The sequence below is a fragment of the Pleurodeles waltl genome, chromosome 8 (assembly GCF_031143425.1).
Source record: "Pleurodeles waltl isolate 20211129_DDA chromosome 8, aPleWal1.hap1.20221129, whole genome shotgun sequence".
Taxonomy (NCBI): domain Eukaryota; kingdom Metazoa; phylum Chordata; class Amphibia; order Caudata; family Salamandridae; genus Pleurodeles; species Pleurodeles waltl.
The window spans coordinates 737,924,316-737,948,047 of record NC_090447.1 but is presented as its reverse complement, the minus strand read 5'-3'; the positions used below and the strand labels follow the sequence as shown (position 1 = coordinate 737,948,047).

The 23,732-nt window shown below is 45.4% G+C and overlaps 1 protein-coding gene across 4 annotated transcripts in view; it reads left to right on the top strand.

The window, feature by feature from the left end:
* The window catches only part of PHLDB2 (pleckstrin homology like domain family B member 2), a 483,232-nt gene that overhangs the window by 156,788 nt on the left and 302,712 nt on the right, over positions 1–23,732 (top strand). For all 4 annotated transcript variants that reach the window (XM_069204939.1, XM_069204938.1, XM_069204937.1 and 1 more), the window contains one exon: positions 8,638–9,000. In XM_069204939.1, coding sequence (XP_069061040.1) covers positions 8,638–9,000 — 363 coding nt within the window. The remainder of the gene's footprint in view (positions 1–8,637; positions 9,001–23,732) is intronic.

Here is a 23,732-nt window from a genome sequence, read left to right as displayed (position 1 = left end):
CATCTTCTTTGTTTTTGATGCATCCCAGGTAGTGTGTGTTAAAAAGAGACAATCATTGATTCCTCTGGATTAAACATTTTGCAACTTTTTTAAAGTGAGATCTATGCTTGTCTATGTTGGATGTTTGTTGTTTTGGTCTTGATTTATTCAGATGCTGTAGGAAGTTGGCTCTTTATGTACTATTTCAAAGTAAGAAATAGCATGCACAGAGTCCAAGGGTTCCCCTTAGAGGTAAGATAGTGGAAAAAAGAGATAATTCTAATGCTCTATTTTGTGGTAGTGTGGTCGAGCAGTAGGCTTATCAGAGGGTAGTGTTAAGCATTTTTTGTACACACACAGGCAATAAATAAGGAACACACACTCAAAGACAAATCTTAGGCCAAAAGGTTTTTATATATAAAAATATCTTTTCTTAGTTTATTTTAAGAACCACAGGTTCAAGATTTGCAAGTAATACTTTAAATGAAAGGTATTTCACTCAGGTATCATAGGAACTTTGAATCAACACAATATCATGTACAGTTTTAGCAAAAATGGCAATAAGCTATTTTAAAACTAGACACTGCAATTTTCAACAGTTCCTGGGGGAAGTAAGTATTGGTTAGTTTTGCAGGTAAGTAAAACACCTACAAGGTTCATGTTTGAGTCCAAGGTAGCCCACCGTTGGGGGTTCAGGGCCACCCCAAAGTTACCACACCAGCAGCTCATTGGCCAGTCAGGTGCAGAGGTCAAAGTGGTGCCCAAAACGCATAGGCTTCAATGGAGAAGGGGTGCCCCGGTTCCAGTCTACCAGCTGGTAAGTACCCGCGTCTTCGGAGGGCAGACCAGGGGGGTTTTATAGGCCACAGGGGGGGACACAAGTCAGCACAAAAAGTACACCCTCAGCGGCACGGGGCGGCCGGGTGCAGAGTGCAAAAAGGCGTCGGGTTTGCAATTGGTTTCAATGGGAGACCCAGGGGTCTCTTCAGCGAAGCAGGCAGGCAAGGGGGGGGGGTGCTCCTCGGGGTAGCCACCACCTGGGCAAGGGAGCGGGCCACCTGGGCGTCGCTTCTGCACTGGAGGTCGGATCCTTCAGGTCCTGGGGGCTGCGGCTGCAGTGTCTTTACCAGGCGTCGGATTCTTGGAAGCAGGCAGTCGCGGTCAGGAGGAGCCTCTGGATTCCCTCTGCAGGCGTCGCTGTGGGGGCTCAGGGGGGTCAACTCTGGCTACTCACAGGCTCGCAGTCGCCGGGGAATCCTCCCTGTAGTGTTGTTTCTCCGCAGGTCGAGCCGGAGGCGTCGGGTGCAGAGTTGAAAGTCTCACGCTTCCGGCGGGAAATGTGGAGTCCTTTAAAGTCGTTTCTTTGTTGCAAGTTTCAGTCTTTGTGGAACAGGGCCGCTGTCCTCGGGAGTTCTTGGTCCTTTTAGATGCAGGGTAGTCCTCTGAGGCTTCAGAGGTCGCTGGACCCTGGGGGACGCGCCGCTGTTGCAGTTTTTCTTGAAGTGGGGAGACAGGCTGGTAGGGCTGGGGCCAAAGCAGTTGGTGTCTCCGTCTTCTCGGCAGGGCTTCAGGTCAGCAGTCCTTCTTCGTCTTCAGGTTGCAGGAATCTATCTTCCTCAGTTCTGGGAGCCCCTAAATACTCAAGTTAGAGGTGTGTTTAAGTCTGGGAGGGCAGTAGCCAACAGCTACTGTCCTTGAGGGTGGCTACATCCTCTTTGTGCCTCCTCCCTGTGGGAAGGGGGGCACATCCCTAATCCTATTGGGGGAATCCTCCAAAACCAAGATGGAGGATTTCTAAAGGTAGGGGTCACCTCAGCTCAGGACACCTTAGGGGCTGTCCTGACTGGTGGGTGACTCCTCCTTGTTTTTCTCATTATCTCCCCTGGACTTGCCGCCAAAAGTGGGGGCTGTGTCCAGGGGGCGGGCATCTCCACTAGCTGGAGTGCCCTGGACCATTGTAACACAAAGCCTGAGCCTTTGATGCTCACTGCTAGGTGTTACAGTTCCTGCAGGGGGGAGGTGTGAAGCACCTCCACCCAGAGCAGGCTTTGTTTCTGTCCTCAGAGAGCACAAAGGCTCTCACCACATGGGTTCAGAAACTTGTCTCTCAGCAGCAGGCTGGCACAGACCAGTCAGTCCTGCACTGAACAATTGGGTAAGTACAGGGGGCATCTCTAAGATGCCTTCTGTGTGCATTTTTTTATAAATCCAACACTGGCATCAGTGTGGGTTTATTATTCTGAGAAGTTTGATACCAAACTTCCCAGTATTCAGTGTTGCAATTATGGAACTGTGGAGTTTGTGTTTGACAAACTCCCGGACCATATACTTAATATGGCCACACTGTACTTACAATGTCTAAGAATGGACTTAGACACTGTAGGGGCATATTGCTCATGCAGCTATGCCCTCACCTGTGGTATGGTGCACCCTGCCTTAGGGCTGTAAGGCCTGCTAGAGGGGTGACTTACCTATGCCACAGGCAGTATTTTGTGTGCATGGCACCCTGAGGGGGATGCCATGTCGACTTTGCCTTTTTCTCCCTACCAACACACACAGTCTGCAATGGCAGTGTGCATGTGTTAGGTGAGGGGTCTTTAAGGGTGGCACAACACATGCTGCAGCCCTTAGGGACCTTCCCTGGTCACAGGGCTCTTGGTACCACTAGTACCTTTTACAAGGGACTTATCTGTGTGCCAGGGGTGTGCCAATTGTGGAAACAATGGTACATGTTAGGTGAAAGAACATTGGTGCTGGGGCCTGGTTAGCAGGGTCCCAGCACACTTCTCAGTCAAGTCAGCATCAGTATCAGGCAAAAAGTGGGGGGTAACTGCAACAGGGAGCCATTTCCTTACAGGTACATATTGGCTGTTTTCCTAAACTGGTGCGGAGTCCATTTTTGTGGTGTTTTCACTGTGTTAGTGTGTGTGTATGTGTGTGTGTGTTTTGTGGCTCACCTACTCTGACTAGACTGAGGGTCCCTACTAGGACTGGGTGCAACCCAGTGCCAACTAGAGACCCCATTTCTAACTAATATATATATACACACTAAAAACCGCTTATACTTACCTGTAAAATACTTACATTTACTTGCAAAACCTTTAACACACATGTGCCTTTGCCATTCACGCTTTTACAACGAAATTCGCTGTAAAGGCATGCATTGTAGAGGTCTAATTGTTATAAAATCCTGCCTTGTAAAGGTTATGTGTGGTAATGGTACCTGCGTTGTAACGGCTGCATTGTGTAAGCATGTGTGGTAATGGCATGCATTGTTTCATCAAACATCCTCTGTACACATTATTTAAAAAACTATGAAACTAAAAATTGCCCATGAAAACCTTAAATTATTTTCTGAGTCACTATGGTAGAAATGTAACCTCAGGAACAAATGACAGCAGGTTTCATTTACTTGCCACATTGTGGAATAGTGCATGTGCCCTAGTATAGTATTTCATTTTGTCATCTCTATGCATGTGATTTTGTTTGGCTGTGTTGTGCAATTCTAATGATATTTAACACCTTGAGCTGTGTTGCTGATAGGGTGTACTGCCTACTCTGTGCCAAGGCGCACCTTTAACTGGATGCGACAGTGCAGACTGTCAGTATGCCCTACCATAATGAGTGTGCTGTGGCCAATGGAGCTGTGGACTCACACCTGCCGTGGGGCAGCACATTACTGAATGGCAGACTGGCTGTTTAAAGTCTCCTAGTCCGACTTTGACTGTGCATTTGACAACTGGCCTGCATTTTAAAGGGTAACAGGGATCCAGACAGATGCTGATAGAGAATGCACATAGCTGCAGGATATGTTTGGGGTGTCTTTGTCACCCTGTATCCCCCATTTCAAGGACTGCATTCAGAGAAGGAAAAAAAAGGACACTGACTGTGTGTCACTTCGATGTAGTGCACAATCAGTGCGCCTCCTGACTGTTCTTTTAAACTGTGGCTGCCGGCATCAGTTATATGGCACGGTCAGAGAGGCACAGTGTTTCCTCATTTGCATGGGGACATGATCCCCCATGTAAATGAGGGATCCGCCCCTTTGAAATCATGCTGATGCACATGTAGCACCAATGTGGCCTGCTTTACAGGAGTCACAAAAAGTGCCTGATCCTCTTCTGTAATACTAAAGTGCCCCGGAGGTGCAAAAAGAGTGCGCATGCCCGTTGTGCCCTTGGTGCTCTCAGTGTAACACAGTCCCAGGTTTTAAATTCCCAGCTTTAACATTTTCTATTTCCATGGAGAATTCTTAGGTAAGCTTGTGCACATTGATTGGTATCATGGTAAGTACCCGTCAATGTGTGCTATAGTGGCAAAGTTTACTTAGATTAAGATAAGAGCTTGAAAACTCCCAAAAGCCATGTATTGATTACTGATGTAACAGGGAACACACACCAGAACACTCTTATTCTAAATATGGATATCTTCATTGAAATATGCCCCAGGTTTATGCCTCTGTGATTATATATGGATGCTAAATTAAATTAATTTATGTTCCAACCCTCCTTAGATCTTGCTTGATGTTAATCACAATCATCTCCTAATTATGCATGCTTCAAACATAATACTTTCCTACATTCCTGTTTTTTAAAGAAATCCTTTAGGAGTGGTATTCCAGATCCAAAGAGAAATTTGTGGCTAAGCATTTGATTTATAAGGGCTGGATATTCACCTTCCATACATAGATTTTAAGGCCACTTCTTCCACTTTTCTCTCAAAGTTATGGGTAAATAATGATAACAATTCCTCAAACCCACTGGGCTACAACTCTGCCCACTAAGAGAGGGACAAAATGTAGCTCTCTTATTCACAGAACAAAGTTCAAAAACAAGTTTGTGTTTCCCGAGCAGGAGTTTGTAGAACATGACTAGAAGCTACTGAGGTATCTCCTCACATTGTATCTTAATCGAAAAATACTGACCTCAGCTAAAGAATTCGGCAATCACACAGAAATCTGATTTCTCATAACAGGGCTAGTTGTATTGGTGGCCCAGGGTAAAGCAGTCAGCGTTTATTTACTGTACAGCATCCATTTTAGGACATCCTCATTCCTCACTCCTCATCCCTACTTCTCATCCCTGCTTCTCATCCATCATCCCTACTTCTCATCCATCATCCCCACTTCTCTTCCATCATCCCTACTTCTCATCCATTATCCCTACTTCTCATCCATCATATATTATCCCTACTTCTCATCCATCATCCCTACTTCTCTTCCATCATCCCTACTTCTCATCCCTGCGTCTCATCCCTGCATCTTATCCCCCATCCCTACTTCTCACCCATCATCTCTGCTTCTCTTCCATCATCCCTATTTCTCTTCCACCATCCCTACTTCTCATCCATCATCCCTACTTCTCATCCATCATATATCAACCCTACTTCTCATCCATCATCCCTACTTCTCATCCATCACCCCTACTTCTCATCCATCTTCCCTACTTCTCATCCATCATCCCTACTTCTCATCCATCTTCCCTACTTCTCATCCATCATCCCTGCTTCTCATCCATCATCCCTACTCCTCATCCCTCACCCCTGCTTCTCATCCATCATACATCATCCCTACTTCTCACTTCTCATCCATCATCCCTACTTCTCATCCATCATACATCATCCCTACTTCTCATCCATCATCTCTACTTCTCGTCCATCGTACATCATCCTTACTTCTCATCCATCATCCCTGCTTCTCTTCCATCACCCCTACTCCTCATCCCTGCTTCTCATCCCTACTTCTCTTCCATCATCCCTAATTCTCATCCCTCATCCCTGCTTCTCATCCCTACTTCTCATCCATCATTCCTACTTCTCATGCCTCAGCCATCATCCCTACTCCTCATCCATCATCCCTACTCCTCATTCCTCATCCCTCTGTCATACCAACACATTTTCAGTTTTGTGAAACACACCTTCACACAGATTGGTTAGGAACAGCCAATCAGAGTTATGAGAGAGAGCTGCATTCTATTTCAATGAAAAACAGCCTCCTCATTGCACATGGTGGGTGAAGAGAGAGGAGAGGAAATGCAACTGTGTGTTTGTTTCCAGTGAATTCAAGGCTGCACAATATTTCATTTTATTTAACTCAGTGTTTTTCTGTTTGCACAGGCCTCTGCAGAAAGCTCTGCTGGTTTGGGATATACAAGGAGTGCACAGCCTGGGCCATGAATCAGCTCTTGGAGAAAGGGTTATACAGGTCATCTACAGTTCAACCGAAAACCTTTCTGGTTTCAGTTTCATCTGTAGAAACAAAATGTTTAAAATCAACTCTGGTGACAGTGCAATCCAATTCATCCAAACCTTTTCTGGTTTCATTTTTATTTGTAACAAAGAAAATGTTTAAATCTGAGCCTGCTTTTTATTTGTAACAAATAACATGTTTACATCTGAGGCTGCTTTTATCTCTCAGAGCTGTTTTTTTCCTTTCTGAAACCAGAAAGATTTTGTATGAACTGTAGATGAACTGTATAACCCTTTATCCAAGAGCTGATTTATGGCCCTAGCTGTGGACTCCTTGTATTTCCCAAACCAGCAGAGCTGTAAGAATGTAGCTCTCTCTCATAACTCTGATTGGCTGTTCCTAACCAATCAGTGTGAAGGTGTGTTTCACAAAACTGAAAATGTGTTGGTATGACTGAGGGTTGAGGAATGAGGAGTAGGGATGATGGATGAGGAGTAAGGATGATGGCTGAGACATGAGAAGTAGGAATGCTGGATGAGAAGGTGGGATGAGGGATGAGAAGTAGGGATGATGGAATAGAAATAGGGATGAGAAGCAGAGATGAGGAGTAGGGATGATGGAAGAGAAGCAGGGATGATGGATGAGAAGTAGGGCTGATGAATGAGAAGTAGGGATGATGTATGATGGATGAGAAGTAGGGATGATGGATGAGAAGTAGGGATGATGGATGAGAAGTGAGAAGTAGGGATGATGTATGATGGATGAAAAGTAGGGATGAGGGATGAGGAGTAGGGATGATGGAGGAGAAGCAGGGATGATGGATGAGAAGTAGGGATGATGGAAGAGAAGCAGGGATGATGGATGAGAAGTAGGGATGATATATGATGGATGAGAAGTAGGGATGATGGATGAGAAGTAGGGATGATGGATGAGAAGTGAGACGTAGGGATGATGTATGATGGATGAGAAGCAGGGATGAGGGATGAGGAGTAACGATGATGGAAGAGAAGCAGGGATGATGGATGAGAAGTAGGGATGATGGAAGAGAAGCAGGGATGATGGATTAGAAGTAGGGGTGAAGGATGAGAAGTAGGGATGATGTATGATGGATGAGAAGTAGGGATGATGGATGAGAAGGAGGGATGATATATGATGGATGAGAAGTAGGGATGATGGATGAGAAGTAGGGATGATGGAAGAGAAGCAGGGATGATGGATGAGAAGTAGGGATGATGGATTAGAAGCAGGGATGAGAAGTAGGGATGATGGAAGGGAAGTAGGGATGATGGATGAGAAGTAGGGATAATATATGATGGATGTGAAGTAGGGATGATGGATGAGAAGTTGGGATGATGGATGAGAAGCAGGGATGAGAAGTAGGGATGACGAGTGAGGAAGGAGGATGTCCTAAAATGGATGCTGTACAGCGTTTATTTACTGACAGTGAGAACTATCCATCCTTCAATGCATAGTTGTAACAGGCAATTGGCTGCAAGGGGCCATGGGGTGTTTGACAAAGGTTGGCACATGGCCAATATTTTTTTAAAAGGTCAGTAAAAATGGGAAAATCATCAAGATCCGGTTTTTTTTGCCTTTTGGACTGCAAGACCAAGGCAGAAAATATTGGAAGAAATCACTTCAAAAGCGAATCTCTCTATTGAGTAGTCTAATGTCACATAATTTTAGATCCCTTAAGTTTCCCACTTTTTAACCACTTCCCTGTCTTATTATTCTTTTTTTATAATGAAGCATGCCACTCTTTGTGAGTGAAATTGTACCATCCTATAATTATTATCACAAATAGGGTATAGTGGTGTATATACGAGCCATAGGTGAACTGAATTTGGGACTATCATACATTTTTTACATAATGCCTGTGTCCTTTTCTACCCTAGTTTTTCCATCTTCTGTCAGACGTTTTATCCCGATTGCGCTCACCTTCTTCCTTCAGTGGGTTTTGGCGACTTTAGAAACCACTTCACATTGCCATATATTTAACGATGTTTCTGGAACCAATACATAATTTTGTATTTAACATTTGTATCATAACATCCAAACATAACATATCTGCTTGTGGTGTAGTCAAGGCTAGCATTCAAAAAGTTAGACATTTTCAAGGCAAGTGTTTGTGCTCTTTGCTCCCAGGGGCCAGAGAGTCACCTCAAGTGTTCCTGTGTTTAGGCAATTTAACAAATTATTTTTTCCTTTCGAAGTTTTCTTGGTTGCTGTTTTTCCTCCTTGTTCAATACACTAAAATATGTTGACGATGTTTACTCTATTATGATATTATTTGTTTGTTACCTTGAGCAATAGTTTGATGTGTCTTTAGATGGCTGTTAAGATGATAAATTAGAGGAAAATGTTACTTATTAACTAACTATATTTAAATTCGAACAGACCCTATGACTAAAAAATTGAAAAAAGTGTGTTTTAGCTGCTGGGCAACTATATCTATTTTTTGTCACATTTAGGAAAGGCAGCGCCTGGAGACCATTCTCAACCTATGTTCAAATTACAGCGCCACCCCGGCCACCAGAACTGTTGCAGATGTTCAAACAATTAACAAAGAGCTTGAAAGACTCCAAATGTCAGACGAAGACTCCGTGTTTGAAGAGTCACATTCCAGCGAGAAAAAAGCTGATAAGAACCATATGTTCGGGAGTAGTGCCTCCTTCTCTGATCTTGGCAGCTTTAATGAAAGAATTTCTGCCTTCGCTGTTTCTAAAGGAATTAGAAGTAGTGAATACTCCGGTGACGTGACAAGGCCTCAATTACATTCTGCCGTTTCACCAAGAGTTTCTTCCAGTGATTCTCCGTATTCCGGCGCACCCAAGGTAAATTCTGTAGTTGTTCTTTCGTGTGTAAACTGAAATGAAAATGCACCTTCCGTTCGAGGAAACGTCCGTTTTTTAAAAACAAATGCACAGTAAATCAAAACTTAAAGATGCTGCGAGCAGCCCGGTAATAAATGACCAGCAACACACTCTGGATTGTTTGACCGTGTTTATAATATGCCACGAAGCATCCCTTGTGATTATATTATTCCACATACTCCTTTTGTTTTGTTCGGTGTTCGTCCGAAAGGAGCATATGTTGATGTCATCGACTAATGTAATAATATGGTTTACGCGCACCACAAGGTTACAACACCTATCTCGGCAACCACAGTAAGGACTCACAGACAATTACTAGTAATCCTACTTGAATGAGCAGAGCAACTGCGGGGGGCACAGCGCATGACGTGATGTCTACGATGCAACTGTATTCGACATTTTGTACATGGCATACTTTTGGCGAAGTGCTGTCACGTACTGTAATGCTTTGTTACCGCCAGACATACGGTTATAGCTAAGAGCATTCATCCGTTTTTTTTTTGCCAGAAACCCTTTCTCACGGATTTTTTTTTTCTGACTTCTAGGGGGCAAGAAAACATTGGCTTATCCCCAAAAACATGGCTCGCAGGAACAGTGTACTTCAGAGTGAAACAAGCACTGGTAGAGCCAATAGGTCTAGTATTGGAAACCAACTTTTCCAGTGCATATTTTGTCTGTGTATTGTTTTCTTATGAAGAATCGCAATTAGCTCACTTGCAGTGTTATAGTATCTATCAGTTCCTCGCCCAAGTAAAGCGACTACAGTCTAGAAGTCGAACTATCACCTGTTTTTCATGTAAAACCACACATTGCATTCGGAGGCACTAGCAATGAAGAGGGATCCCTTTGTGTGGATGTGCACATTGTGCAAGAGCAGAAGCCATTATTCACAGTAAGGAACGCAAGTGATTTAAGTAGGCTGACCCTGTGCCCCACGGTGTATACTGTGGTAGGTGGAAGAAAAATGTGAATGATTCTATTGCAGACCGATGGATGAAGGGGGCCGACTGGAAGTCCTTGCAAGTATGTATAGTATATATATTTTTATTAAAGCCAAAAGGTCCTGGCTACAACAGGCCAAACAAAATTGGCTAACCCAGTAGGTGTTGCTTAAGAGGGATATTGGCTTGGTCAATGTTTGGCTTGGTCATTGTTTGGTCACTGTTGTACAGCAGCCATGTTGCTGTGCAGCATGGCTGAAAGTATCAAAGAAAAAGAGCCTCTGTGGCATGGCCAGCGCTGGGCGCATCATAGCACTTTTTTTAGTGCTGGCAGGAGGGAGGGAGGGCAGGTGGTGACACGAAAGGAGGACGTGCATGTGGAGGTGAAAAACGGACAAGAGCAACGATGGGGCCAGCAGTGCCCTCATCATAGGGCTTTTTAGGGTCGAGCCTGCTTTGCATGCGCTCGCGCATGCATATCGCAGTGAGACGCTTTTGTATTTAGCAAAAGGGCTCGGAGCCCTGTCAACTTCACGTCAGTGTTTTTTATTGGTTCGTGGGCTTTCCTAATAAAATCTGCTTGCTTTCATTAGTCGAAGGCACGCAAACGTCATGCCTTTTCCGGTGGCTATCCCTCCTCGAGCGCAGCGACCAAGTACAGAAAACATGTGAGGCTCGCTGTTTTCCATCGGGCTCGTGGACTTCTTTTTCTCTAATTTACGAGCGCGATCTCGCTTGGCAGAAGTCGAGCGCTTTACATAGTTAATTTCACTTTTTCGGGTTATGTACATAAATGCACTTTTGCCCGATAGGTGAAAAGTCGGGTTAGGAGTTTACAACACGATCAGCTCTAACATGAGCAAACGCGAGACCCGTTGCATTGTAAATGCTTGTTCTTATTGTTAGAAATGTGGTTTCTGGTTGGCTAGGGTATGCACCTCAGCCAGGTAGAACCCACCACTCTAGCCAGGACGAGTAAATTACACAGAAAGATAACCTGTGCTCACCCCAGGAAGCTTGGCACAGAGCAGTCAGCCCAGAGGTCATGTGTAAAGCATTCGCACAACACACACACTAGTGACTTAATAGTTACACCACAAAAGAGACTCCATCAGGTTAGATAAGCATTTGCAATGCAATGGGTCTTGCGTTTGCTTGGGTCAGAGCAAATTAGCATTGTAAATTCCTAACTTGACTTTTCTTCCCACATAAATTGAAAGTGAAGAGTAAAACAGTTCACATAAGCAAGCCGATTCAAAGCGCCACAGCCGCCATGAGCATGAGTGCGAAGGAGAGACGCAAAAGGAAAAAGAAGTTCGCTTGCAGTCAGACGTGCATTTATCCACGTAACAGGGTCGATGGCCAAGGAGGTAACAAAACCGCCCCATAGAGGAACAAACTTAAAGCATTTCCCAATGATAAGAAAGGATTTTTGAAAGGCAAGCCCATGAACAAGTGATAGTGATGGGCATGCGGAGGGCGTGATTAAAAGCCCACAGATAGATTACAACAGGCCAGAGCGCTTGCATGCTCAATCTAATAAAAATATACTGTATTGTACATAAAACATTAGACTGTAGACCAAAACATCCTAAATCCATAACACTTTGCCAAGCAGGCAAACCATAAGCGTCATGAATGCAATTATCAGAAACATTCCCTTATGCACAGATCATCAACATACCCCCATTATGCAGGCAGTGCAGATCCCGAAATATGTTTGTTGTTGCAACCAAGTAAGAGCGACAATATAACTCAGGGCATAACCATAGCATAAGCCCTGAAGGCATGAGTCCATCATAGTGAACTTGCGGGACCTATAGAAATCACTCCCCTTCATAACGCCACCATATAGACATGTGAAGACCACTCCTCTCACCCTGAGACACAGCACACCTGCGCTCCTTTTATATGTCCCACGATACTCTGTCCACAAAGTAGTGAACAGACTCAGCGGTGGGCCTACCAGGGTAAATATAATGAGCCTAAGGGCGCAAAGAAAGCATTTCAAGGGCCTCTGCAATAATTACTATGGGGGGTGCAAACACACCCCTGAAAGGAGGTGGCAGGGAGTCCTCTTGTGCTCTCCCCCTCTAGGGCAATGCAGGCAGCTGCGCAGGAAAGCACTGTGCAGCCGCGGCTGCTGACATTGGTGGGGCGCACCTATTAGGCGTTCTATGGTGCCACCTCACTGTCGCCGAATGAGGACCTCACTTGGTCTTCATCTCGGCTGGCACCCGCTTTCTCTGTGTTCCCCAGATTGCGGTCTCGTGACCGGGGCTCAAGGTGTCTCCCTTGGCCTGCGCTGTAATCTGGGAGGCGGGGCAGAGTGGACAGGTTTCAGCTACTTGGTGCAGCTCCGGAAGATTAGGGTGACAAGGCATGCAGCTGTAGTCCCCAGTAACAGGAGCGGGGGCTGGCCTCCAAACGCACCCTGTGCCGATCTTACGGAAGGCAGGTGGGGAGCACTCACCGGGCACAAGACCTTCTGGCCCCAGGGGAGAAGAGTGCTCACTGCACACAGCATGAGTATCAGGACAAGCGCTTCAATAAAGATTATAGCACTTCGCCAAGCGCTATAATAGTAGGGCCAGGACCGGCACTGGTAACAGGGGCAGTCCTCTGCTGACCAGTGGGAGAACACCTGTAGGGCGTAGACAGGGCAGGCAGTAATAGACAAAGAGGCCAGAACCCTAAAGGCAGGTAGGGGCGGTTCCCCCGGGCAGCCCAGCAGTGCCCAGGGGAACCCAAGACAGGGAGCAGCAGGCAGCAGGGCAACAAGCAGGAAAGCAATCCAGATGAGTCTTTTGTGCCATCCAGCAGACACCAGGCAGCAGGGTAACAAACAGAAGAGCAGTCCAGATGAGTCCTTTGGTACCGTCTAGCAGTCCTTCTGACAGAGGTTCAGTCCCAGTTATAAAAGTGCTCTAAAATCAGGGGGAATGCCCCTTTACTTATACCCCAAAATGCATTTGTTCAGGGGGTAACTTTAAAGAAGTCCTTTAACGTCAAGCACAACACCCTTTAAACCCAGCCCTGTCTCCAGACATCAGTAGGTGGTAATAAGACCATTGTGTGAAGGCAGGACACAGCCTATTCGCATGTAAGGTGTGAACGACCCTCCCTCTCCCCAGCCCGGGAGGACTATCAGTATCCAGATGCCTCTACTGTCACACCCAGCCCCTCCTGTGTGATGGCTTTCTGGAAAGAATGCACCAAGTGTAGCTGTTACTCTGCCCCAGAAGTTGATTGGAGTCAGGCTGAAAAGCACTAGAGTTCTAAGCATAGAGACATGCCCACCTTCTAAAAGTGGCATTTCCACAATGGTAATAAAAAATCCCCCTAGACAAATAAGCAGGATTTCTCCCTGCCATTCCAAACACACTAAGCATGCCCATGCTTTTCCTCATAGATCAGAAGATACCACTTCCAGGGCATTTCCAATACAGTCCTATGAGAGGAGTTGAGCTCACAGTAGTGAGAAACTAGATAGGCTGTTTGCCACTACTAGGACATGAAGTACATAAAGACATATGTCCTACCTTTAACATACATAGCACCCTGTCCATAGGGAATAAGGTGTAGCAAAAAGGGGGTTTAGGCCTTGGCAAGTAGTTTGATTTGCTAAGTCAATGTGGCAGAAAACTGTGCACGCAGGCCCTGCAGTGGCAGGCCTGAGACAGGTTTGAAAGGCTACTCCTGTGGGTGGTGCAATCTGTGCTGCATGCCCACAAGAGCATTTAATTTACAGGCCCTGAGTACATCCTATACCACTTTACAAGGGACTTAAAGGTAAATTAAATAAGCCAAACAGGTGTAAACCATTTTTACCAAGTTGTAGGGGGGAGCGCGTGTGCACTTTAGCACTGATTAGCAGTGGTAAAGTGCCCAGAGTCCTAAAGCCAACAAAAAGAGGGTCATAAAAATAGAAGTAGAAAAGTAAAAAGTTTAGGGATATCCCTGCAGAAAGAGCAGTTTCCAGCATTTATTGTGGGTGAGGAAAATGAAGGGGTGTGCCATTAAAAAAAAGCTCTATGACAAGGACAATGCTGGCTGCAACCCAGATAACAGAGGAAAGGCGGGCTAGGGGGCAACTCACACAACAGTGGAGGAACAGAAGGGTGGGTGCCAACATAGACAGGGATGGGAGGGAGAGCGAATGGCAGTCAAAATGGACAACAGAAGGAGAGCAGGTTGTGAGAAACATGAATAGTGGATGGAAGGCAGGGGGGCATCAAGTGCAATGGAAAAAGAACAGCTGGGCAGCCAAAATGAACAATGCAAGGAGGGTGGATGGAGCAAAACAGACAGAACAGACTACAGAGGGTGGGCGGATGAAAACCAACAAGAACAACAGAGAAAGGGCAGGTTTGGGAAATATGGACAGCTGAGGGACACCAGACGGATGATCAACACATCAACACAGTCTACGGAGTGAGGGTGAGTGAATGTTCTACACAGACAACCGAAGATGAAAGGGAGATGCTGGTGCAAGCAGACAATCAGCAGAGAATCAGTGAGTGGAGCCCAGGGGAGAAGTACATGAGTGAGACAGCCGAAAAACATGCACTCTTGTTGAGTGCATAAACACAAAGAAAAAGTAGTGCCTAAAAAAATGAGAAGTGGAAGGACAGAAGTTATGCATACATGTTGCAAGGGAGGGGAAAATATATGAAGAGGAAGGAAGTTTGCAGCAGCTAACCAACAAGAAACAAGGAAACTAAAGTGTTAAGGAAGCCAACCAAAACTGATGGCCTGATTTAGAGTTGGGCGGACGGGTTACTTCACCACAAATGTGACAGATATCCTGTTTGCCGTATTACGTTCTCCATAGGCTATTATGGTATTGTAATATGGCAGGCGGGATATCCGTTACATTTGTGACACAGTAACCCCCTCTGCCAAACTCTACATCAGACCCTAAGTGTAAGAAATTAGATTATGATTTGGGGTGGGGGACTAGCCATCTCAAGGAATAATCACAACCCTTGTTAGGGTGACCCTCAAAGTCATTAAATTAGCCTGAGCAGCTGTAGCACAGTTCAAAAAGGCTTATCTTAGGGCAGGGTTCTGCAAAGTCGATCCATGCCAGATTTGTAGCATATCATCATTTAGAAAAATGTAGATTTCTGAAACATCTTTTTTCTAAATGTCGATATGCTAAAAACCTGGCATGGACCCGGCTCTCCAGGACCGACTTTGCAGAACCCTGACTTAGGGCAATGTGTAAATTATTTATGTGGTACCAAATCAATAAAAAGTCAAAATGCAAAACAATAAAATTCCTGACCAAACTAGAAAATAGTGTAAAATATAATAAACAAAATAAGAGAAAAATTAAAAAAATCCAGTAAGGGGAACTGGAGATCTGAATTTGTAAAATGTTAAGTAGAAATAGCATAAAAAGCCCAAAGCGCCAATTATAGTCAATGATAACAAAGATGGATTGTCAGTCGGATATACCAACCATGTTAATTCTGGTCAAAGATTTTACCTTCCTACTCAATTCTTTAAGTCCCAATCCACACAGGAGTACACTTCTAAAGTCCCCAAGTCCCTAGGAGAGGCAGCCAGAGACACACAGGGTGTCAGCTATAGGCCACAATTAGGATACAGTCTAGGTTCAGTTTCCACTGGTCAGCTGGACAAAACAGCCCTCTTGTTGCTTGTTGTGTCTTTGTAGCTTTAACAAGAGGTCAGCCTTATGACTCTTAGGGGCATATTTACAAGAAAATGGAGCATCAGTCTTGATGCACCACTTTTGTTGCGTCGACCCAGCCCCACCTAACGCCACTATGGTTGCGCCATATTACAATATGCAGTTGTTAGGACAATAGCATCAAAATATTTGATGCAATTGTGGCGCTTTGTGGCACTAGCATCAAAAGTTTGGATGCTACTGCAGTAAAGCACAGGGAGGTCCATTGATTAAAATGGGTGCGACATAAAAAATGATGGCAAAAATGGCGCAGTGAAATGTTGTAAATTTCATGGCACCATTTTTTCGGGCACCCCTGCGTCGGATCTCTTCCCCTGCATACATTATGCCTGGCACAGGCATAATGTGGCACAAGGGTTTACAAAGTGGCGCAATGTTTGGACGTGGGAGAAAGGCCTACCTCATGCCGTCTTAGCATGAAAAAATGACACTAGTGTGGCGCTAGGTGGCACTTGGGTCTTGTAAAAATGCCCCTTAGAATCCACTTCTTTGTCCTGGTTACAAGGGACGATGGTTCCAGTCCTCCATGGCTCTTCTAAGTAACAGGTTGCAGGTCTACTCCTCTTTTGTTCTTCCTCAGGTCTAGTAGTCTTCTGAAGTGGGTGCCTGAAGATGCCACATTCATGCCTAGCACAAGCTAGTGGGTGGGAATGGCTCATGGACATGACCTAACCAATGGGATAAAAGTTCCTGGGGTGAATCCTACCCATTTTGGGAATTTTTGTGATGACGAATGTCTTCAGCCACACTAAACTTGGGCACTGAGAGCTGGGATAGGACATTTAATACCAAAATCCAATTTAATGTAGCCGTTTTACTGCCCAGTATTCCCAGAGACAGAAGCCTGGTATAACAAATGCAGGGGTTTCTAGCAGCCAGAGAGTGGATACACAAGTATTGCCTTGGACCCCCCCGTTCCTTCCTTTTAAGTGTACCCCACAAGTGTTATGTGTACAACTCAGAGACAGAAGTCTAGTAGGATAAACTCAGCCTTGGCATCCTATTTCCTTCCTTTTAAGTGTGCCCCCAGTGTTGTATGCAAACCCAGCAGACCTGTCAAACAACATTTGACACACCATCAGAATTTGACACTGACGTGTCAAAGAGGATGCCCTCAGCCCCAATCCTGCATATTCTGTGATTTCAGAGGAATCATATCTGCCTATTGTTGGCTCCTGGAAGGCATTTCACATCTTTTTTTACTCCTGGTATAATTTATTCAAGGGGGGTTCCAACGCAGGGAGGCCCAAAAAAATGGCGCAGTGAAATTTACAACACTTCACTGCACCATTTTTCCCATAATTTTTAACGCCTGCTCAGAGCAAGTGTTAAAATGACGCACCCATTTTAATCAATGGGCCCCCCTGTGCTTTGCTGCAAAAGTGCCAACATTTTTGTTGCTAGTGCAGCAAAGTGCTACAACAGTGTAAAAAGTTTTGATGCTGTTGCCCTAATGATTGCCATGGTGCACCGCATTGTAAATACGGCGCAACTATGATGTCATTAGGTGGGGCGACATAAGAAAAGTGGTAAATCGGGACCGATGTGCCACTTCCTTGTAAATATGCCCCAAAGTATTTGTATTTTAATCTTCACTCTGATTTTCTCTATGGGTCAGCCAGAATTTTTACAGTAAAAATAGCTCTTGGGCACAAGTTACTGTAAAGAACATGGAAACTTTAAATTCTTAGATGTCCTAAGCTTAAATAAAATGCACCCTGCCTTGTGGGTTACAAAGTCTGCAAAGAGGTGGCTTATTAATATTTAAAAGGTAAGTTGTGACCTGACAAAAAGGTTTTACTTTGCCTGGGCAAATGACAGTTTTTTACACTGCTACAGTCAAGCTCCACTGGTAGGCCTGAAGCAATGTTTTACACTGTCACTATAGTGGATGGGGCAATAGGTACAACAGTCACTGGTGGCAGTTTCATTTCAAGTCCCTGGATACTCTTTGTACCATATACTAAGGACTTGTAGGTAAGTTGAATATGCCAGTTAGGAGTACACCAATATCATTGTGTTGAATGGAGGATCCCAGGCACTTTATCACTGATTAGCAGGGGTAAAGTGCATAGAGTTCTACAGCCAGCAAAAAAAGTTAAAGCAAAAATCTGGGGGAACAGCACACAAAAGATGGTCTTTGCTTAAAGTAAGGAGTTGGAGATCCCTAAGCGCACTGTTAACAAACAAAATGTCTCACAAGAGACAACGCATGTGGTGTCATAGGTGAGACCTAAAAATGTCAAGACGCAAGTGCCCACATACAAGTACATCCTCCTTTTTCAGAGCAATATAATCAATAATGTGCTGAAAAGCTAAATGTTAATACTACAGGAATTCACTCACTCCTACACTGACCTGCTTTATACAATGGCATCCTTTAAGGATGTTTTCGAAAGACATTAAGGGGCATATTTATACTCTGTTTGCGCCAGATTTGCGTAATTTTTTTTACACAAATTCGGCACAAACTTAACTCCATATTTATACTTTGGCGCTAGTCCCGTCTAGTGCCAAATTTATGGAGTGTGAGTCACTTTTTTTTACCGTGGAAAGCTACCTTGCATTAATGACATGCAAGGTAGGAATTCCCGAGCAAAAAATGACTCAAAGGCATTTGCGCCTTATCTATACTCCTGTGCAAAAATGACGCGCGGAAGGGGAAGGGCCTTAAAAAATGACTCTAAACCGATTTAGAGTCATTTTTTAACACCTGGGTCGGGGCAGGCGTTAAGGGACCTGTGGGCTCATTTCCATGGTCTTTGACCATGGAAGCAGTCCACAGGTGCCCTTTCCTGCCCCCAGGGACACCCCCTGCCACCCTCACCCACCCCTGGAGGACACCCATGGATGGAGGGACCCATCTACGATAAGTAGAGGTAAGTATTTTTTTAAATATGACACCCGGCTGGCGCACTGGAATGGCGGTAGTGGGCGTTATACTTTTTGATGCAAATCTGAGCTAGTTGCATCAAAAAGTATAATTATGGGCCTAAAACCTTTAGGATCCATACAAATAAATAAAAGGCAACCTCACAGAACACAAATATCATTGTTCATGTGGGGATTGGCTGTGATTTACTACTGGTGAGGCCCAAGTGGATCGTGATGCCCCTTTCCTCCCACAACAATGATAATAAATAACATATTACACTCAGTGGACCTGCATTTATGGCCTATACAATGCTGTTTATTTCAGATTTATTAGTTTCAAACAAAGGTGTATAGCCATTTTCAAAATGTTAAATTGTGTTGTAAGAGGAATCGCATAGCTAAACAGTGTGAGTATGACCCAGTGGTCCTTTCAGACAGTTGATTATAAAATCCTCTCTGTGAGATAATACACATTGTTTTCTTACCACAAGAGGTGACATGACTCATAAGAACTGAAGCCTAAAGTTGTTTATGACAACCCTTGCTGCACCCACACAACTGCACAAAATGCTACCATAGTCAGCAGTACTAAGATTTAGGACCAAATTATGCAGCAAGGTTATGTAAATTATACAGCAAGGAAAGGCATATTATGTAGCACATTCTCTGGCAGTTATGCCTGGCAACATTCTGTTTTCAAATCTCCAAATGGCAAATGCAGATGAACCCAGTAGTAAATTCAGCACCAATTATTCTAAAAAAAAATCCTCTAGTACTCAGTATTATCCATTATTTTTTCAACAATTTCTTCATAAAAGCTAATCAAAACCTAAGCATTCTGAGTTTGGTCTCTGCCAGATGTTGGTGGCACTATGAAAAGAAAAGCTTTTTCACACTATCTTCCCCAATGCAGGCACAGTCGTCCAGCCCCCTGTGGCTCATGTCCTTTGCATCTGCAGAGCATGGCTTAGGTTAGCTGTGAGGCCAACTGCTCCTGCGTAGCCAACCTACCACAGGCACTCATGACCCTCCTTTAAAAAAAAATGTTTTTTCAATCCAGAAGGACTGTCGCGGGAATCAGCTCAGTCCCAGAGCTTCTGTATGTTGTTAGAAGTTTAGCCCAGAAGCAGGAGATGGTCCCTCTGAGACTCCCTTACAAGATCCAGGGTCTCGGGTGCCCCTACCCTGGCCCTTATACCTTATTTGTTATTCATTTTAGGACATAGGGCAGTAAGCACACCCTGCAGGGCAAGCAGTAGGGGTAGTGGCAACAAGGTAAATGAGATGGGCATACGGGAGGGCTGTGGCAGCACAGGGGCAAGAGGGTAAGGATTCAAGGGCAGAGACCTTAAGCTGATGATGCAGGGTCCTAGACCTGGCATCCTTAGCGTGGACTCCACTGTCTTTTTTGCTGCTGCTTCCCATGTTTTGACTGTGTGTTGGACTTTGTTTTTGCTGATTTTGATACCCTGGGCACTCTACTACTGCTGCCCAGTGCTAAAGCGCAAGTGCTCCCTGTGTAAATTGTATGTTTAATTGGCTTTTCCATGATTGGGATATTTGATTTACTAGTAAGTCCCTAGTAAGGTGAACTAGAGGTGCCCAGGGCCTGTAAATCAAATGCTACTGGTGGGCCTGCAGCACTCGATGTGCCACCCACAGGAGTAGTCTGTGTGTGCAGTTTTAAACTGCCTGTTCAACCTGGCAAGTGTACCCACCTGCCAGGCCCAGACCTTCCCTATTTATACATATAAGGCACCCCTAAGTTAGGCCCTAGGTAGCCCCTTGAGCAGGGTGCAGTGTATGTTAAAGGTAGGATGTGTGCTGGTGTTTTTTTACATGTCCTGATAGTGAAATACTTCCAAATTCATTTTTTACCGTTGCAAGGCCTATCTCTCTCGTAGGTTAACATGGGGGCTGCCGTTAAATAACTTTTAAGTGCAGTTTCCCTTTTGGAGAAGATAGACATTTGGAGTTTGGGGGCTCTGAACTCACAATTTAAAAAATACATCTTTTGGTAAAGTTGGTTTTTAGATTGTCAGTTTGAAAATGCCACCTTTAGAAAGAATGCATTTTCTTGCTTAGACCACTCTTTAACTCTGTCTGCTTGGGTATTCCATGTCTGGGTCAGACTGACAGTTGGGCTGTTTGTGAAGCTCCACTAGACAGTGACATAAATGAAGCTGGGGTGTAGCCTGCATATCCTAATGAGTCTCCTGGGCTAGAGTGGGGAGGGAGGAGTTAACACTTACACCTGAAAGAGCTGTGTCTGCCCACACACAATGCAGTCTCCAGCCCCCTGGTGTGTGTTTGGGGCCAGGCCTGGGCAGGGCAGCATCCTGTGACCAGCAGAGACTTTCCTTTGAAGTTTGCCTACTTCAAAGGCAGAAAGGGATATAAGTAGTGGGCGCAAAACCACACATTTTTAGATTACTTCTGGACTCAAGAGGAACCTCTGCCAAGGGGAAGAGTTGAAAAGCTGAAGGAGGAGTCCTGCCCCTTTGCCTGTGACTGTGCTTTGCTGGGTTGGCCAGCAGTTGCTTCTTCAGCCTGAAAGAGGACAATGACTGGACTTTGTACTATATTCTTACTTATGAAGTGTCTCCAAGGGCTTGGACTGAGCTTGCCTCCTGTTTTGAAATCTCAAGTCCATCAAAAACTTTCTCTGGTAGCACCTGGACTCTCTACTGAGACTCCTACCCTGCCAAGTGGTGCCCACTCCAGTCCATGGGCCCATGAAAGGTGAAGCTGGTGGAACCAAGGCGTAAATCCACGCACAGGAGCCGTGCGAAGAACAATTTGATGCACCACCTGCAACGCGGCTGTAAAAACGACACACCACCTGTATTGTGGCAGAGAAATTGATGCACCACCTGCATTGCGGCTGCGGAATCGACATATTAGCTGCATCAAGGCTGGAGAAACTACGCAACACCTGCTGAAATTGACGCAACCCCCACGCAGCGCGGTTCCTCATCACTGTGCAGCCGGATTTTGCACACATCGTCTCTGGGCATCAAAATTAACGTGAACCTGCCCGGATCTGTTATGCCCATCTGGAAATCAACACATTGCTCTCTTGTGGGAGGGAAAAATGGCGCATCACCTACCCGACCGGAGAAGAAATGACACACGGCCTCACTTGCGAGTAAGGAATCGATGCATCGCTGACTTTTCCGTCACACGCTCGCCCGTGCGGCATTATTTTTGACGCAAACCAGGTACTTTGTGTAACTTCAATGCACCCACTGTTTTCGATGGAGTAAGACTCTTTAATTTAAAAATGTATAACTTTACTTGTGTATGTTGGATTTTTGTCGTTTTGGTCTTGTTTGATTAGGATAAATAATAAATATTGGCTATTTTTCTAAACTGGTGTGGTGTCCATTTTGTAGTGTTTTCACTGTATTACTCTGTGTGTTGGTATGAGATAAGCTTGACTGCTTGTGCCAAGCTACCAAAGAGGTGAGCAGTGGTTATCTTAAGTGTGGAAGTTCCCAGGGTCCAGGAGGAGGCTGTACCTGAGGGGAACACTCCAGAGCCTACAGTGGCGCAAGTGGCTGAACTGGGGAAGATGCCCGAGGTGACCCATTGGCAGCAGGAAAGGAATCCCACCAGGGAGGAATTCTGTGAGGCACAGAAGCCATGCCCTACCTTGGAGGAACTGTGGCATCAGGCTGCAGACCATGCATCTGGCAAGGAGTCTGGATCACACTGGATCCATTGGGAGGATGGCCTCTTGTATAGTGAGCCCAAGGTTGCTGAGCCTGGAGCAGCACATGTGCTGGTGGTACACCAGTGCTTCAGAGCCTTCCTACTGTGTTTGGCTCATGATGTACCTTTAGCAGGACATTTGAGGCAGGACAAGACTTCTGAGAGGATTGTCACCCACTTTTACTTGCCCCAAATGTGCAGGCACTCTGATGTGGGGGAAAATGTAAGGCTCCCCTCCAACCTTTTCCTGTGGTCAGCACACCCTTTGAGATGGTGGATATTGACATTGTGGGGCGTCTGGATCCCAAGATAGCCATGGACAACAGGTTAATCCTGGTCTTAGTGGACCCTGGGGACAGTCCACCTGTAAAGCACAAGATTAACAGACTGACTGACAAGGTCAGGGCTAGCATCAAGGATGAGGTGTCCAAGATATTAGCATTAGGGGTTATTGAGTTTTCCAGTAGTCCTTGGGCCAGCCTGTGGTCTTGGTTCCAGAGGCTGCTGCCCCTGGTGCCAACCCAGAACTCAGGCTCTGTGTGGACTACCGTGGACTTAACGCCATCACGAAGACTTGACGCGCACCCCATCCCCAGAGCTGATGAGCTCATTGATCGGTCGGGAGCTGCCAAGTTTCTCAGCATGTTTGAATTGACCTCCGGGTACTTGCAGATTGCCTTAACTGAGGGGGCAAAGGAGAGGTCAACATTTTCCGACCCGGATGGGCACTACCAGTTCAGGGTTATGCCCTTTGGGATGAAAATGCCCCTACCACCTTTCAAAGGTTGGTTAACCAGATTTTGGCTGGATTGGAGGATTTCAGTCCAGATGACATTGCAGTGTTCAGCTCCAGCTGGGAGGAACACCTTCAGCACCTCTGCAAATTGTTGAAGGCCCTGCAGAAAGCAGGCCTCACTATTAAGACTAGTAAGTGCCAAATAGGGCAGGGTTCTGTAGTTTACCTGGGACACCAGGTGGGGAGTGGCCACGTGACACCCCTGCAACCAAAGATTGATACCATTCTGGCTTGGGAGCCCCCCAAAACCCAGACAGATGCAAGAGCCTTTCTAGGTCTCACAGGATACTACAGGAGGTTTGTCAAGGGGTATGGCACTATTGTTGCCCCCTTGACTGAGTTAACCTCTAAGAAACTACCCAAGAGTATGATCTGGACTGAGGCTTGCCAGGCCGCTTTTGGCACCCGACTTCTCCAAGGAATTTGTTGTACAGACTGACGCTTTAGAGTATATTGTGGGATCAGTTCTTGCACAGCTAAATGAAGCAGGGCCTAGATCAGCCTGTAACCTTCATTAGTAGGAGGTTACTTCCCCTAGAACATAGGTGGAGTGCAATTAAGCGAGAAGCTTTTGCTGTGGTCTGGGCGCTGAAGAAGTTAAGACCCTACTTTTTTGGGACTCATTTCCAGATTTAGACAGACCACAGGC